Source organism: Episyrphus balteatus, chromosome 2, assembly GCF_945859705.1.
Source record: "Episyrphus balteatus chromosome 2, idEpiBalt1.1, whole genome shotgun sequence".
NCBI lineage: Eukaryota > Metazoa > Arthropoda > Insecta > Diptera > Syrphidae > Episyrphus > Episyrphus balteatus.
Genome location: NC_079135.1, coordinates 23,873,660 through 23,890,394, shown reverse-complemented (window position 1 = coordinate 23,890,394; position 16,735 = coordinate 23,873,660). Strand labels below are relative to the sequence as shown.

Genomic DNA, 16,735 nt, shown 5'->3' with positions numbered 1-16,735 from the left:
AAAATTTTTTACCAAGTCAAGACTTACTCCATGAAACCCCAAGAACAAAAAGTTCTTGAAACTATTTCCATACAAAACAACTGCTTCTCTTGCTGTGACCCAGAAATAAAAATCCAAACAAAGACTTTCATTGTCATAATAAATAATCTCCAATAACTTATTCATACTTCCAAATGAGCTAAGCAGATACTTTACCTGTTGCTCTGAGAAATTCCAACAAGAATAAATTTCTTAAGAACTCGTGTGGCTTTATTGCCATAGTGTCATAACCGCCTGGCTATGAAATGTTTATTTCCATCACTGGAACACTTCAATTATGTTCTTTTTTTTGCTCGTGTTTTCAAATCCACGTTTTATAAACAAAATATAAATTTAAATAAAAATAAAACAGCATTACTTTTCTTTGTGTGGTTGTTGTTTTTTGTTGATTCAGTTGAGACAAACACCAGCACCACAGTAGTAAGTAGCAGCAAACTTTAATAACTCGTGTCCCACTTCATCTTATCTCACCTCACCTCACTGTTTTAGGTCTCATCATCAATTTCAATATGGAACGCATATTGTTTACATTATGTCTGACTGACTTGTTTACAACAAAGTGAGTTTGTGAGTGGCCAAAGTTTTGTGGCTTGTATGGTGGCAGTATAGCAATTTCCTAAGTTTGCAAATATTTAGTGGTGCAAACTGTTATACATACCTTCCGATGAACAAAGCTTTAAATAACCACTCCACTTTATAGGATATCCGGAATTGGCACATGGTTATGGGCTGCTAGAAGGAATGGGGGATATGGTTTATCCCTAAACAGTGACAGATAAATATTATGCTTGTATGTACAACATCAATGATTTGGTTGTTTTTTTTTGGTTTTCGTAGTGGAAATTGCGATAAGAATGCTTGTTCTCGGATAAGCAATCTTTTTAGTGAACTTAAAAGGCTTCACCATTAACAATAGCAGGGCTCCATATCCATATCACTAGCATGAAACTATACCAACATAACATCACATAACTTACACCCTGCACCCTGCTAGGCACACGATTTTCCGATTGGGATTTAATCGCGTGTTGGTTTCATTGAATTTGGGCCAATTTATCGAAAAAGCTAAAATGCGGGTGGGGAGCATTTTTGTTGTTGTTGTTGTTTTGGTTGGGTCTCCACCACCAATTCAATGGGCACCTGTTTGTAATAGAACTTTTTAAATAATGTGTTTTCTGACTGTCTGACTGAAGCGACGTAAAACCAAAAAGTGGGTTAAGTACCTTGATATGGTGGATGGCAAAATATATGTATATTCGGCTGTAGGATATGTATTTAGTAGAACGCTTGGTGTTAGCTGAAATAGATATCGAGTTCATTGAACCAGGGGGAAGTTTATATTTAAACTCCGAGGGGGAGCCATACATTTTTATAGAGTATTTACGATTTAGTTTTTTTTGTTTACTAACTGGCAAAGGGGCTGTTAATGTTTAAAAGCTTCTTTATGAAGTGGTATTATATAGGAATATTTGTAGAGTGGTTCTTTTTATAATAAGTTTAAGAATTTTGAATAATCTTAATAAATTATGTTTTTACAGCGGAATTCTTTTAATAATTTATAAAAATAAAATAGTTAATTAAATAGGACAGTTCATAAAATGCGTTTATCTCATTTTAATAATAAACTTTAGTAAGTTAGGTAAGGTAGAAATTGTTCTTAGAAAAACAACAACTGACAAAGTTAGTACCGTTGTGAAACCATGATATTGCAAGAAATTCCCTCACTAGCTAAACCAATTGGAGTTTTCAATAAAGCATTGAAGGTTGAAAATGTCTGCTTTGATTAGATCACTTTTATCGTCTACAAAGTATTTGTCAAAATATAATTTACTTTTAATGGAAAGAACAGGACATGAGCTTAGAAAGCGTTGGATTGTTTCTTCTTTTCTTCTTCATTTAAATAACTTCTGCAGAACTTACTTAGGTAATATGAAATCTGCTCAGAGACAACAGATATTTTAAACGTCTTGGATTAGGCCAAATTGACTTTGTCTTTTGAAATAACTCTGTGCCCCAGAACCTAAAAGAGGTGAATGTTAAACTGTTTCGACTAGTGATGGGAACTATTGAATGATTTGAACTATCGATAGTTAGTAACTGAATGATTTGAACTATCGAATAGTTCATTCATTTATGTATTCGAATAAAAACTATCGAACAAAACTATCGAATAAAAACTATCGAATAAAATATCGAATAAATAGGTACACTATCGAATAAAAAAACTATTCGAATGAAAAAACTATCAAATATGGTTTAAGAAAACTATTTGAATAAAAAAACTATCGTATAAAAAAACTATTTACATGAAAAAAAACTGTGGTTTAAGAAAACTATTCGAATGAGAAAACTATCGAATAAAAAACTATAGAATGAAGAAACTATGTCGTTTGGAATAACTCTGTGCCCAGAACCTAAAAGAGGTGAATGTTTAACTGTTTCGACTAGTGATGGGAACTATTGAATGGTTTGAACTATCGATAGTTAGTAACTGAATGATTTGAATTATCGAATAGTTCATTCATTTACCGTATGTATTCGAATAAGAACTATCGAATAAAATATCGAATAAATAAACTATCGAATAAAAAAACTATTCGAATGAAAAAATTATCAAATAAAAAACAATATTCGAATGAAAAAACTATGGTTTAAGAAAACTATTGGAATGAAAAAAACTATCGTATAAAAAATCTATTTGAATGAAAAAACTATCGTATAAAAAAAACTATTCGATTGAAAAAACTATCGTATAAAAAAACTATTTACATGAAAAAAACTATCGTTTAAGAAAACTATTTAAAACTATCGTTTAAGAAAACTATTCGAATGAGAAAACTATCGAATAAAAAACTATGGAATGAAGAAACTATTCGAATGAAAATAGTAACTAAATGAATGAATGATTTAAAACTATCGAATGAATGAATATTTTACAACTATCTATAGGTAGTTTCTATTCGATAGTTCCCATTATTGGTTTCGACATCTTCATGAGAGATGATTGACAGTCGCGGGCAGTTACGAAGTTTATGGAAACGGAAGCTAACAGTTTGAAGGCGCCCTGGCTATCTGAAAAGTTGCGGATATCCGATGAAAAAACGATTAGTTTCTTCAGAGACCAAAACGGTCACACTGTAAGTGAGAATGCACACTTCGTCGCCGTAAAGCAAAATTGTTCTAAGTCACAAAAAGCTAATTTTACAGGGCACGATTTTTAAGTTTCAAATTGGTTTAAAACGAAAATTTTCTGCTCGTTTGCCATTCAAGTTATGTTTTTTATAAAGTTTGTTTGGATTTAGAACAATTTTGCTATACGCCGACGACTTATGTACAGCAAGTGTCATTTTTGGGGGAAGTCCCCATTTATTCCCAATATTTTTTTTTTTTTGCAGGAGAAGAGTGCCATTGTAATTGGTAATTGGTTTTTCAGTTCAATTTTATAGTTTGGAGATGTTAGCTGTTGGTTCGTTTCTTTGATTGTATGTTTAGAATAGTACAAAAACAACATGTCCGTTTCTAAAAAAAAAAACATTTTGTAAATTAAAATAAACTTCAAAAATGTAATAAAAAAATTAAAACAAACTTTAAAAATTTTTCATATGAAAACTGAAATGATAAATTTTTATCACTTCACAGTTTCACAGATCGGGAATTGAACACCTGGACAAGAAATTTGAGGTTGAATTTGGTAAAATGGATATTGGAAAGAATATTTCTTTTTAATAGTTTCTTATTCAAAATATTATTATTTTACAGTTTTGTTCAAAGTCGCAGTTCTGGCTTCACGGAGCTTTAATTCACTATTCGCAAGAATAATTCAACTTATTAATTCATTACTATACTTCTCACACTATTTCCAATTCTCAACCAAAAAAGTTAGTACTAGAAAAATCCATGCTCAGCAATATAATAAAATTTCAAAATCTCCTGCGAAACAAGTTGCTTGAATTTGATAACATTAATCCAAATTCAAGCGCAAATAGATACTAATTCATCCTCCCAAGAGTAAGCATGTTCTGTATATTCCCCAAATTCTACCAAAAGCTATCAATGGAACGCACCAGTTACACTTTTAATTAGAGGATTAAATTTTGTACATAGTTCTTGTTTGCTGGTTCGAATGAATGCACAGGTTTAAGGGTGTACGTTTGTGTATTTGTTCACACTAAGTGCGTGATGTGATGAAAATACCTCTACAACAAAAGAAACAAAACGAAACCATATACATTCTATGATGAGCTTATATTCGTATGCCTATGCAAAATGCAATTGTGGCTTAAAACCATCAAGTTGCGGTCGAGGACAAGACCTGTACAAGGTTGTTTCGTATATAGTCTGAAATGCGATTTAAAAATCTTTTCTTTTTTGTTGTTGTTGTTATTCTCTCAATTGTTTCGTATTGTAGGTATAGAATAAATATATAGAACAAGGTGTGGTCAATGACTGGGATTTATAAAAACCTTTCATATAAATGAATATACATCAAAAAATGAATATGGGAAGAAGAAAGAAGTGAAAGAACATACTTGGAATACCCTGAACATGTCAAGTGACTTGGATATACTCTATACACTGTTGATGGCTTCAATTGATATTAATAAAATCTAATAGCAACTTGATGATATACGAGTATATCATATTCATATCGTATCTACACTCCTCGTATATGTTTGTCAACCCAAAGAACAGAGAAGACACGTTGTTGCGTGGAGGTTGAATTAGCTGGGTCTGATGTTGATGAGTAAATCGAATAGGGTATACAGTATACTCTTACTGCCTTTGCCACCACCCTATTTGATCTGATTAAAACGACTTTTTTTTATTATGATGATGAGTTTAAAGAAGAACAAGAAAAAAAAACTCAATGAAAGTAATGTGCATACACATTTTTATACAAAATGATGTGGAAAAACGTTCCGATGGTAGAAGTCGGATTAGCTTACACAATGTTGGCCTTTGTTTGACATATTTTGTTATTCTAGATGAGTTTGTTATTCTTCGAAAAGAGGACTGGTCAATAAATTTATTATAGATTGCATTTTAATGTTTTGAATTTCATTTAATAGAAACAAATTATTTTTTTGTTTTTTTTTTTGAGAATCATAAATATTTGAACCCGGATTAAGAAGGTTTTCGAATAGATTGATCGAATAAAGTTTTTGTTTTAAATGCTCTAAAAATTATTATGCCAAATGACGTGTAACCCAAAACTACCTGCAAATTAAATCACAGTCAACAAAGTAAAATTTCATGCTTTTACCAAAAGGTGAAGAATAAATGTTGGTAAACCAGCTCACTATTCAGATAACAACAAAATAAAAACAAAGTCTTTTAAAATGCTGTACAGTATACCTCATTGAAGTGTTCAAAGCTTTAGTCAAAGGTTAAATCGAAGTTAAATTAAGTCAAATCATACTGCCTGAAGAATTGTATATAAATTGTACAGAAAGTATCTTGAGAACGAAACTTTCCTCATAAGACACAAGTATTTAGATTTTGAGGAAATAAGTGGGTTGGTTACCACTTTGCAATGCACATTTAGAAGGAAGGAAGGAGACACTACAATAATTAACTGTATGAGCTAAGTAATTTACTAAAATGGCTTTAGCATTTTACTAAATCGTTTTAAATTTTGCGCCAGTAACTTTAATTTAAAAACTAAGAAGAATTTTCAAAAATATTAATTTCGGACTTTTTTTTTAGACAAAGGGAAAAAAAAAATAATTAAAAATTACTTCTATTTTAAGACAATATATGTATAACTGATTAGCTCACTGTCATGCCTGGGGAAAAGCATTTGGAGTTGAGGTCATCTGAACTTTTTAATTGATTTTTTTTTAGTTTCAAAATTTTGTTTGAAAAATCAGATTGTTCAAAAAGGATCAAATTTTGTTTTAATATGTAAACTAATAATTTCTTGAGAACGGCGTATTCGTTTTTGAAATATTTTTGAAATTTTCTACATACAAAATATTATAAAAAAAAGTGACTCCAACAATTTTCAAAAAGAAAGGCAATTGTCTTAAATCTGGGTCATAAAATTATTGACAATTTTGTAGAAATTTCGGGAAATCTGAGACAGTTGTCAAGATTTGGGATCTTACAAAAATTGTAATGACAATGAATTGTCAGGGATTTTTTTAAAAAATTTGCCACGAATTTCCCGATTAATTTGTTGTGACAATATTTCTGTTTGATAGAAAAAATATACAAATTAAAACTTTGTCACTATGTTGTTGGCAAAAGTGCCAGGCAAATGAGTTTACGCCAAGTATTGATGGTGAAGTGACAAGTTCTTTCCTTAAACAATTTGAAATACATAATTTACTTCTCGAATAAAAGTTATAAATATTCTGAAACGCAATTGAGTTCTGCTGCATTAATCAGAATTCAATTTTATTAATTAAATTTCGCGACAGCAGAAAAAATCGGTCATAATTTCAAAATATCATAAAATCATAAATGCCATAAAATAATACACTTTTTTAAAAGAATATATCATTTATTTAAATTTTGAAAAATATTTAATTTAAGGGTGCGAAATCCAAAAACAGTAAAAATGAATTTATCTCAAAACTAACTACATAAATGGATATGCGCCCTTTTTGCTTAGCACGGCAGTGTATTTCAAAACTTATTCTTTCATGACAAATTTACGAGAAATTAACGACAATTAATTGCATCATTTTCATTAGATTTTTGAAATTCGAAAATCATAAGGCTAACTTGACGGGCATAGATCCGAACATATCCGACGAAGATGTCGATCTTTCAAAAAAAAAAAAACAACATTTGTATGACCTCCTTTTGCAAGCGATATCCTTCATGTCATTAACGGAGACTTTCATATGATTGCTTATCCACTTAATTACCTATTTATGAACTTCCATAAGTAAATCTAAGTAATTAGTACAAGGCAGGTACTTAATATTGAAAATGTTTCTGTTAATGTAGCTACAAAATTGTAATTTAAACTCAATTCAAATTCCAGACCGCATAGTCCTTTGTTATTTTTGTCAGCGTAGACTATTAAAATTCAATTTTCTTCGAAAAAAAAAAGACTAGTGCCATATCGACCGAGTTTTCTTGAATTAAACTTGCATATCTTTCAAGTTTGTGGTTAGTTTAAATTAATTAAATAACAATTTTCTGTTTTTAGTTTTACGATGTCAACTCCACCAACACCATCAACCAACGAAAAATTAATTTTCAAAGATGATCACCATGCCACAAATATTTCTGAAAAAGTACTCAAATTCTATAAAAAAGAAGAATTCTTCGATGTTGATCTCAAAACTAACAATGATTCCATCAAAATTAAAGCTCACAAAATTGTTCTAACAGCTTCAAGTGGGTACTTCTTGGAAATATTTCGTCATAGTTTAACAACTTCGAAAACGATAGAAATGAAAGAAATCGAAGGTTCATCACTTAAACTAATTATTGACTTTATGTATTCCGGTTCGATTGAATTGAGTATTGAAAATATTGAGTCAATTTTGAAAAGTGCAGTGTTTTTAAAGATGACAAATCTAATCAATGGATGTTGTGATTTTCTTGAAAAAAATCTCAATTCTAAAAACTGCTTGCGTTGGTTAAAATTGAGTAAGGAACTTGGAATATCTGGACTTGGTGATAAGTTTTTGAAATTTTTCTACACTAACTTGGAAAAAATAACCAAGGAAAGAGAATTTTTACTTCTTAATGAAAATGAACTCAAGAATCTACTATTCATCAAAAATGTTTATAACAACTTGGAGGAGTTAGTGTTTTTAAGCCTGTTGGCTTGGATTGAGCATGACAAAGAAAAGCGACAACATTTGCTTTTGGAATTACTCTCAATGGTTCGATATCATCTGCTGACGGCCGAGTTTATTATAGAAAATATAAAATCGGTTAGTACAACACTCGAAAACTGTCATTTAATTCATGATTGGTTGCGATATCATATGTTACCGAAGTCTAGAACAATTGAAGAGCAGAAATTTACTTCAGCCTTAACTGCCGTAACTTCTGAGATGAAAAATGAATTTAATTCAAATGAAAAGACTGAGACTCTTAAGCCAACTGATAAAATTGGAGCAGTTAACCTAAACAGTGAAATGGAAATTGAAATTCGAATTTATAATGAAGATTCTAAGAACTGGCCAGTCGAAAAAAGACGGTCAGCTCCTTTTCCAAAAATGATGACCCACTATTCTATAATTGTGATTGATGAAAAAATATATGTTGTTGGGGGCTTAATTGATAATGAATCAACAAAAAGGGTCAGTCGCTTTGATACGAAAACTTTTCAGTGGACTGATTTGCCTTCAATGCGAGATGCCAGATGTGGCAGCCAGTTGGCTAATGTAAATGGACATTTATGTGTCTTCGGTGGTTTTCAAAAATCCAATGAAACAAATTTTGTTGATACGGTGGAAATTTTCAATATTTCGACACAAAAATGGAAAGTCCTTCAACCACTGTACAAACCGAATATAAAAAACAGGTTAACTGGCCATAATGGGATATTGTATATTTTCGATTTTCGGTATGGCTACTTGCAATTTTATGATATATCTACCGATAAATGGACGTCAATGGAACAACCAGTTGATGATGATGTGCAAGATTTTCGTTTGGTTGGTGTTGATAATTTTTTGTACGCTATCATCATTGGTCCGACATATGCTGTACCATTGCACAATTCTTATATGCAATTTAAGAGAACTACTGTTAAACGTTTCGATTTGTCTAAGAATTCTTGGTCCGAAGTGGCAAAATTACCTAATAGTAGTTGCCTTTTTAAAATGGCCACAGCTATTGGAAATAATATCATGTTCTTAAAAGACAATGGTTCCATTGTTGAGTACAATCTTAAAACTAATGAATTCAATAATTTAAATACTTCCGGGAATTATGATTATATTTGTTCGTTTAAATACTTATTCTTATTTTAAATATACCTAATAAAACACATACAAGTATTATTTTTTTATGTTATCAAGTTTAAATATACATATGTAAGTTCTGATAAAAATTCTTGGCCGAAATTGTTTTGTTTACAGTTTGAATTTTTTCATGGGCTCCATTAATTGATTTTTGTTAGTTGATACAACTGCACAAATAATTTTTTTTTTTTTTTCTTAACTTTCACTTTTTATTTAGCGTATGTATTTCGTTTTTCCATCATTTGCTAAAGAAATATTCAAAATTACAAATTTAATAATAAAATAATAATAAAACTCAACCGATAACATGTATTTTTTTTGAGGTAAAAAATGAATCGAGACCCAGGAATTTGTAGAATGGACGACGGATGTAAAAAAAATGAATTTTGTTCAATCCTATATTTTGAAACCTAAAACAATAAAATAATGGTAATAAGAAATGTTAATAAAAATGGGTTTATTTGGCATCAAAAATGTGTCATCTATGTATCTAGCAATTGCAACTCGAAGCTTTAACACGCTATTAAGAAATAATGAGGGTAAAGTGGGCTTACATAAAGTTTGTAAGGGTGCTTAAAATGGTTCTAAGTTGAAAACCACTTAATGAAACCAAATAGGTACATACAGAGCTAAATAGACTATTAAAAATTTAAAATGAAATGCTTTCGTGGAATAGGACTGCTAGGGGAAAACTAACCTGTGAAACATTGGACTTTGTTGAATAAATATATTTTTTTTTTGATTTCATTACCTAACTGTTAAAAAAATTAACAATAAAAAAAGAAGAAAAATAACAAATGAATTTAAAAAAAAAATAGGAAAAAACATAAAAATAATAAAAAATAAAAAAAAAAAAAAAAAAAAAAAAACAAAAAATAAAAAAAAACCAAATACATATGTAATGTATGTTAAAAAAATAAAAAAAACATATACGAATAAAAATATAAAACAAAAATATAAGGAAAATAAATTGTTTTCGAATAAAAAAAAAGAAAAAATTTACATTCCTTCACTAAAAAAAAAATAATTACAAAATAAAATAAGAAAAACCAGTACAAAGTAAAAGTGGTAAGAAAAATAAAATACAATTATGTATTAAAAATTAAAAAAAGGCAATTAAAGATTAATACTTTGAAAATATTTTAAGTAGAATAGAGCTGCTTACCTCACATATTAACTGAAGTAATGTTCAAAATACGAAGAGTTTTCGTAAAGAGAAATTTAAATTGAAATTTAAAACACCCCCCTGCGTTCGCCCCTGATGTTGGAATTTTTTTTCATCAATAATTAGGTATGAAAGATTAAAATTAAAATGTATTCTTATTTATTTGTCCAAAATCAAATATCTCTTTGTTGGGACCTTAGTTAGCATAAATTTTAAGAGCTAACATTTTTACAACCTTTTGGTAAAGAAAATAATCTAACCCGAATTTGAGTTTTTTAAGACAAATTATTTGCTTCCATTTTAAAATATTTTTTTACATTTTTAAATATAAACAAATCTAAAATAAATCAAGTATTTCACAGCTAATTTAAAAAAAAAGCATTTGACCTTAATTTTCCACATCTCAAAGGTTTATACCCCAACCAAAATAGGAAAGTTGAAATTCCTTTTTCGATGTCGTGTTATTTATTTATTTTTTTTATAAATGCATCGATCACCTTTACAGTAAATTAGTCAAAAGCTGTCTATTTTAAGATGAAATATGCCTATCGCTAAAAATATTTCACCTCTTGTCATTTTGGTCGTTAAGTGTTATAAATAAGAAAAAAAAAAAAGCTTTAGACACAAATACCACTTGCCATAGTGATAATCTTAAACAATTTTTGTATCGACTGATGAAAGAAAGCACGTCCAGGTATGACACAAAATAAAAAAAAGAAGAAAAATACTCACTGTCATGAAACATATCATCAATCATAGAGGTAGGTATATTTTTTGGTATCTCAACAAGATTAAACACTCTGCATCATTTGATTAATGACATATTCTTTTTTCAACTTGAATTAAATATGGAAAACAATGTTTTTGATAAGTGGAAATATTAAAAACAAATATTTATAAGCTGAGTTATTTAATTAACGAGAAGAAATCAGCAAAAAAATATCAACGTTAGCTTTAAAAGTCGGAGTATCGACCTTGTTTTACCCCTTTTTCTTTTTTCTCGCTTCGTTGCAATCTTTTAAAAAAGAGCACCGTAAAGCCAGAACTGCAACCTCAAAATTTTTTAACCAAACTTGTTAAATTCTTTGTTTTTCACCTTTTGACCATGTTTGTCCACCCAAAAATTAAAGCAACAATATTAAAGCAAATTTGTTTTATATGAAGTCCGAAAAATCGTCTAAAACGCTCAAACTTTGAGATAGACGTATAAAACCAATTGGAATCGTTTGTCCACCTCCGAAACTACTAAATGCTACTAAATATTATATAAAACATTGATAAAAATTGATTTTTGGAAATTTTCAATTTTTCAGTACAAAATTTGTTTTTTGAATTTCTCCTTCTAAACGTAGGGAGTCAAATATTCTGAAGTGGGCCACCTAAAACCGACTTCTCGAATTTTATAGGTACCTTTTTGGCATATATTGGAAGAATTTATATGTCAAAAATAATATTTTAAAGTATTTTTGAAAAATTTCAATTTTGTTAAAAGTTATAAGAAAATGAAATTTTGTACTTCTATTTGTTAAAATGACTGTATCTTGGTATACTACAATTTGTTATACACATTACCAATTGTACACAGAACAATTTACTGAAAAAAATTTCAAAAAACAATAAATTATTTAAAAATAATTGAATTTGTTATAAAAAATCGCATTTTTTTCTAACTTCTGGAGTATGTAGGAAAAACATTTTTCTTATTTTCAATTTGACATTTTATAAGCTTTCATTATCTGAAAGAAAATTTTAGTGCAAATCATAAGAAAAAAAGTTATGGACGTTTAAACTTTGCAAAATATAATTTTTTTTACAACGGTACGATTAAATTGTGTGAAACTAAAAATAAACGCTGGCGAAAGCCTATCACGTTTTATAGAGCTTGTTACACCTATAACAAAACGGTATTAAAAAATTCCGTAGCACCTAAAAAATTAGAACTTAGGGCCAAGAAATGGTTTTTTAGTCTCTCATCCATTGCAAAAAATCTAGCTTCGTCAAATTTTCACTCATTTAGGAGTTCTTGACTGTTTTAGAAAGAATACATTTAGACCTTTTCAAGAATGTATAAAACATTTGGTTTGGTTCCAAAAAGCCCATTTTTAATTTTTCAGACTTTCTATAAAAATGAAAAGAATTTGCTCTAAAATTTATTTGAAGGGTGGTCAAACATCCACAAAAGGTGGACAAACGAAAAAATTCGTTATCAATCAAGTGACTTGGAGTGTCCCTACGCATTGTTCTTCTTATATATATATATTTTTTATAACTTTGTGCATAGAATCACGTTTTTTTTTTCTTAAGAAAATAAGAAAAATAATAATAATAAATTCAATTTCTGAACAAATTGATTCGATTGTATAAGAAGTGTTCATCTGTTCATATTTCCCCACAATTGATGCTGTGTAGTTCATCTACAGAGATTATAATAGCCAACCATTTGTATAGTGGCGATTATTTTCTGTGCTCAATTTGTCCTCGACAAAAAAATAATCATAAAGGCAATGTTGCTTCATAGTTTAAGCTTTAACTGTATACATATTAGATGGAGTTTTGTAGTTATAGCCAAAGTCTAGGAAACACGTTTATCGTGTTTTATTTGATTTTCTTTGAATTTGTTTTTTCTTTGAATTTGTTTTTTCTTTGAATTTTTTTTTCTTTGAATTTTGCAGGCCGAGGTAGCAGGTTCTTTGGGGGCAGGGTTATACCTAGATGAGATTCTATCGCCAATTTAAATCACTACGGAACAGTGAAAAAAAAAGAAAAAAATTCAAACGAGCACACATGCAAGTCGTGAAATTTCCGATAAAGAGTTCTACTTTTTCGAACTATAGATTTGTATCTTATATTTAGGTACCTCTATCCTCCTTGTAGATACAAATTTAGCTGAGTCATGATGTTCAAACCTTTTTTGGTTGATTGCAAGTTAGAAAGTAATTGTGTTGTCGAAGTTTTTTTTTCAATTTTGTTTTGTCGATGGATGACAAAAACAAAAAAGAAAAAGTTGGTGTAATTGAAAAAAAAAAAAACCCACTCACTTGGAGCTAACAAAAATATTTCTTTGTCATTTCTGCATCTGATTCAAACCCCCAAATCCCAAAACAGGGAATGAAGTGGTGATTTATCGAAGCTTAGTCATCGCCAGCCATTTATTTCACAAGAAAAACAAAACCGAACCGGTTGAGTTGGTTAGCAATGAGTTTGAGTGAGTTTCTTTGTAACATCTTCGACCCACCAATCCAGCTGTGTGATGTTGATATTAATTCTTGTTTGGTGAGTTAGCATATTATTATGGTGAAGGAAAGTCTTATAGACCAGGAGTTTTATGTTGCGAAATAGTAAAATCTGTTTATACAGAATTGTTAAAACTGCAATATTATTTAAAAGGACTAACCTAAATAAGTAGGTACAGTCGACTCTCCCTAACTCGAACTCGAAAATCGGTTCGAGTTAGAGGGAAATTCGAGTTAGAGGGATTTATTTAATATTTTTTCTGCAAAATTGTTCATTAAAAATGGTGGAAAAGTTTCGACTTAGAGGGATTCGACTGAAAGTTTAAATAAGAGTTGTAAAAATATCAATTAAAACAAAATGCATTTGAAATAAAAAATATATTTTTTGCAATTGAAAAAAAGTTTGCATTAAAAAAAAATATTTGTTGCAACTGAAAAAAAAAAAAATGCATTAAAAAAAAATTGTATATCAACTGAAAAATATTTGCATTAAAAAAAATATTTATTTCAAATAAAAAAAAATTTGCATTCAAAAAAATATTTTATTGCAACTGAAAAGTATTTGCATTGAAAATAAAATTTTTACTGCAAATAAAAATATTTTGCATTAAAAAAAATATTGCAAATAAGTAATTTTCTGCATTGAAAAAAAAAAAAAAAAAAAATCAATGCAAAATGTGTGCATTAAATATTTTTTTTTAATATTCGTCGAATTTCGATATTATAGTTAATGTAATAGACGAATTCGACAAATATAAAAAAAAATATATTTAGTGCATTGATTTTATTTTTTCAATGCAGACAATTTTTTTAGTTGCAATAATTTTTTTTAAATATTTTTATTTGCAATAAAAATTTTATTTTCAATGCACATATTTTTTAGTTGCAATAAACATTTTTTTTAATGTAAAATTTTTGTTCATGGAAAAATTTTTGTTTTTAATGGAAATATTTTTAATTGCAATAATTTTTCTAATGGAAATTAAATGCATTAAAAGAAATGATTTTTTACAATTATCACTTTAAAATTTTAAAATCGATGACACTAGTTAACCTGCTTTGAGCTAATTAACTTCAGTACCTACTTCTTGACTGCTGCAGTCAAAAGTTAAGTCAAGGGACAGATGAATATTTCAAATAATGCATTTTAAAAATAAACAACATTACCAGTCAGTCTATTAATCGTCTATAATTACAAAATAAAAATGCAAATCTATCATAAAACCAATCTTAAGTTATCAGCTGTTTAAGAATGATTTCCCATGAGGGTATTATCGAATGCAAAAAATTCTAAGAATAGTTTTTTCTTCTTTTTTTAATTTGAGTCACAGTCACTTCCTGAGAATTAAATTTCTATTCTTTTAATAAATCAGGTTTATAGAGACATAAAAATATATCTATGGGTAACGACAATGAGTAATGGAAAACTATGGTCTATGGCCCAAGTTGGTTAGGTCATTATTTTGAAATAGAAGTTTATAATGCAAATATATATGCGGATCTTTATGACCGGTATTTCTACTTTCAGTGTAAGTTTTATTGGAAACATGTTGAACGATGAAATTATTGTAATTAGATAGGTATACTTCATACTTATGGACGACTGCAGCAGTGCGTGTTAAGTTTTGATAAGAAAGTAGTTACCTATATATTAAAGTTGCATGTCTAATGAGTAGGGCTGTAAAAGTAACGACAAAATGAGTACCCGCATGTATACGTTACTTTTGATACTAGTACCCGCATCAATAATATCGTTACTCGTTACTTTCGTATGTTTCGCATTTTTCGCATATTTCGTATGTTTCGGGTGTTTCGCATGTTTCGTTACTTTCGCATGCTTCGTGTGTTTCGTACATTTCGTATATTCCATGTCTTTCATACGTTTGGTATGTTTGGTATTTTAAGTATGTTTCGTACATTGGTATAAGGGTGTAAAAATTTTTTTTTTGAAAAAAACCAAAAACAATTTCTATAATCTAAGCTACATTTTAAGGTCATAAACATTAAAATTAGTTGCGGCATTCTCATGTAATAAGAGTTTAAAGGTAGCTATATTGAATTTTTTTCGTTTTTTTTTTAATCAAACGTGGAAACTTTTTTGATTTTTTTCCAAATTTTTAGACAAAACTTGAGTAATTTTTTGTTTATATTCTTTCAGTAATCTTATCACAATTCTTTAGAGACCTTTATTTCAAAAGTGCAACGCGCAGATCTCGAAATATTAACACTTCAATACAACCATGTCGAACAATTTTTCATTTATTTTTTCTATTGAGAGTGATTTTCAAACCTCGTTTTCTCTGCTTTTTTTTTGTGTTGAAAATTTTGCACCGATAATAAACTAATTTTTCGAAAAACCAAAAAACTTTTGTACATTCTTAAGCTAAATATCAACTATTAACACAAAGGCCATAAACAGATTGGTTGCGTCGTGGTGATGAAGTGATGATACCGATATCGAACCGATACGAGATGCGATAAATGCTGTTCAATTCAGAATGCTACCGAGGGGAACCGCAAACGAATACGTAAAAAGCGTACTCAGTTTTAGGGAAAATTGCGGAACGCAAATTATCCTCATTCCCGAACACGCCCATGTTTCGTTTCCTCCCGGTCCAAACTTAAAAATTGTCATTGCAGCCAACCTAAAATAAAAAACCATTCAATCATTTCATTCAGTAAAATTCATTCCATATTCTCATTCAAAGTTGTCGTCACTCATGTCAGACACCACCTCACCACACACAAGCAAGAAAGTAGTACCTACTTGAAATCAAAAAAAAAAAAAAAACAAAAACTTAAAACCACGAATAAAACCAAAATTGTAATTATTTGTTTGAATCAAACTAAAGAATAAAATAAATTAAACAAATCAAACAAAGGAAAAGAAAAATTCTTTTTATTAATTACAAAAGGAGAAAACAGAATACAAGTACGGCTACGCCCCAACAGATGCAGTGTACACTTTGTTTTTGTTTCACATTTCGTATACCTATCCAAATTGGTATTCTAATTGGAATGTATCTACACTACACTCAAACACACTTTCACATATCTCACTCCCACATGTCCATAAAAAACAGGTACGAAAGAGAAAGAAACAGAATTCTTATTTACCCGTTTTGATATACATACACAAAAACAGAACAACAAAATGGTAAAATACATAAATGATGATACCGAACCGATACGAGATGCGAAATAATGCGCACACGACAAATGCAGTGTACCATTTTGTTTTCGTTTCGCATTTCGTATATCCAATCCAAATTGGTATTGGAATTGGAGTATCGTCGTTACTAGTATGTTCCGTATTTTTCGTATGTTTCGCACGTTTCGCATGTTTCGTTACTTGTTCAGTA

The 16,735-nt window shown here is 29.3% G+C and overlaps 2 protein-coding genes across 2 annotated transcripts in view; both read left to right on the top strand.

The window, feature by feature from the left end:
• Nucleotides 1-16,735, top strand: part of LOC129910824 (prominin-like protein) — a 168,808-nt gene that overhangs the window by 18,405 nt on the left and 133,668 nt on the right. The window lies entirely within an intron of this gene.
• On the top strand, nucleotides 7,209-8,984 carry LOC129908437 (kelch-like protein 20). Its single transcript, XM_055984900.1, has one exon. It carries the CDS (start codon nucleotides 7,209-7,211, stop codon nucleotides 8,982-8,984), a length of 1,776 nt encoding a protein of 591 aa, XP_055840875.1.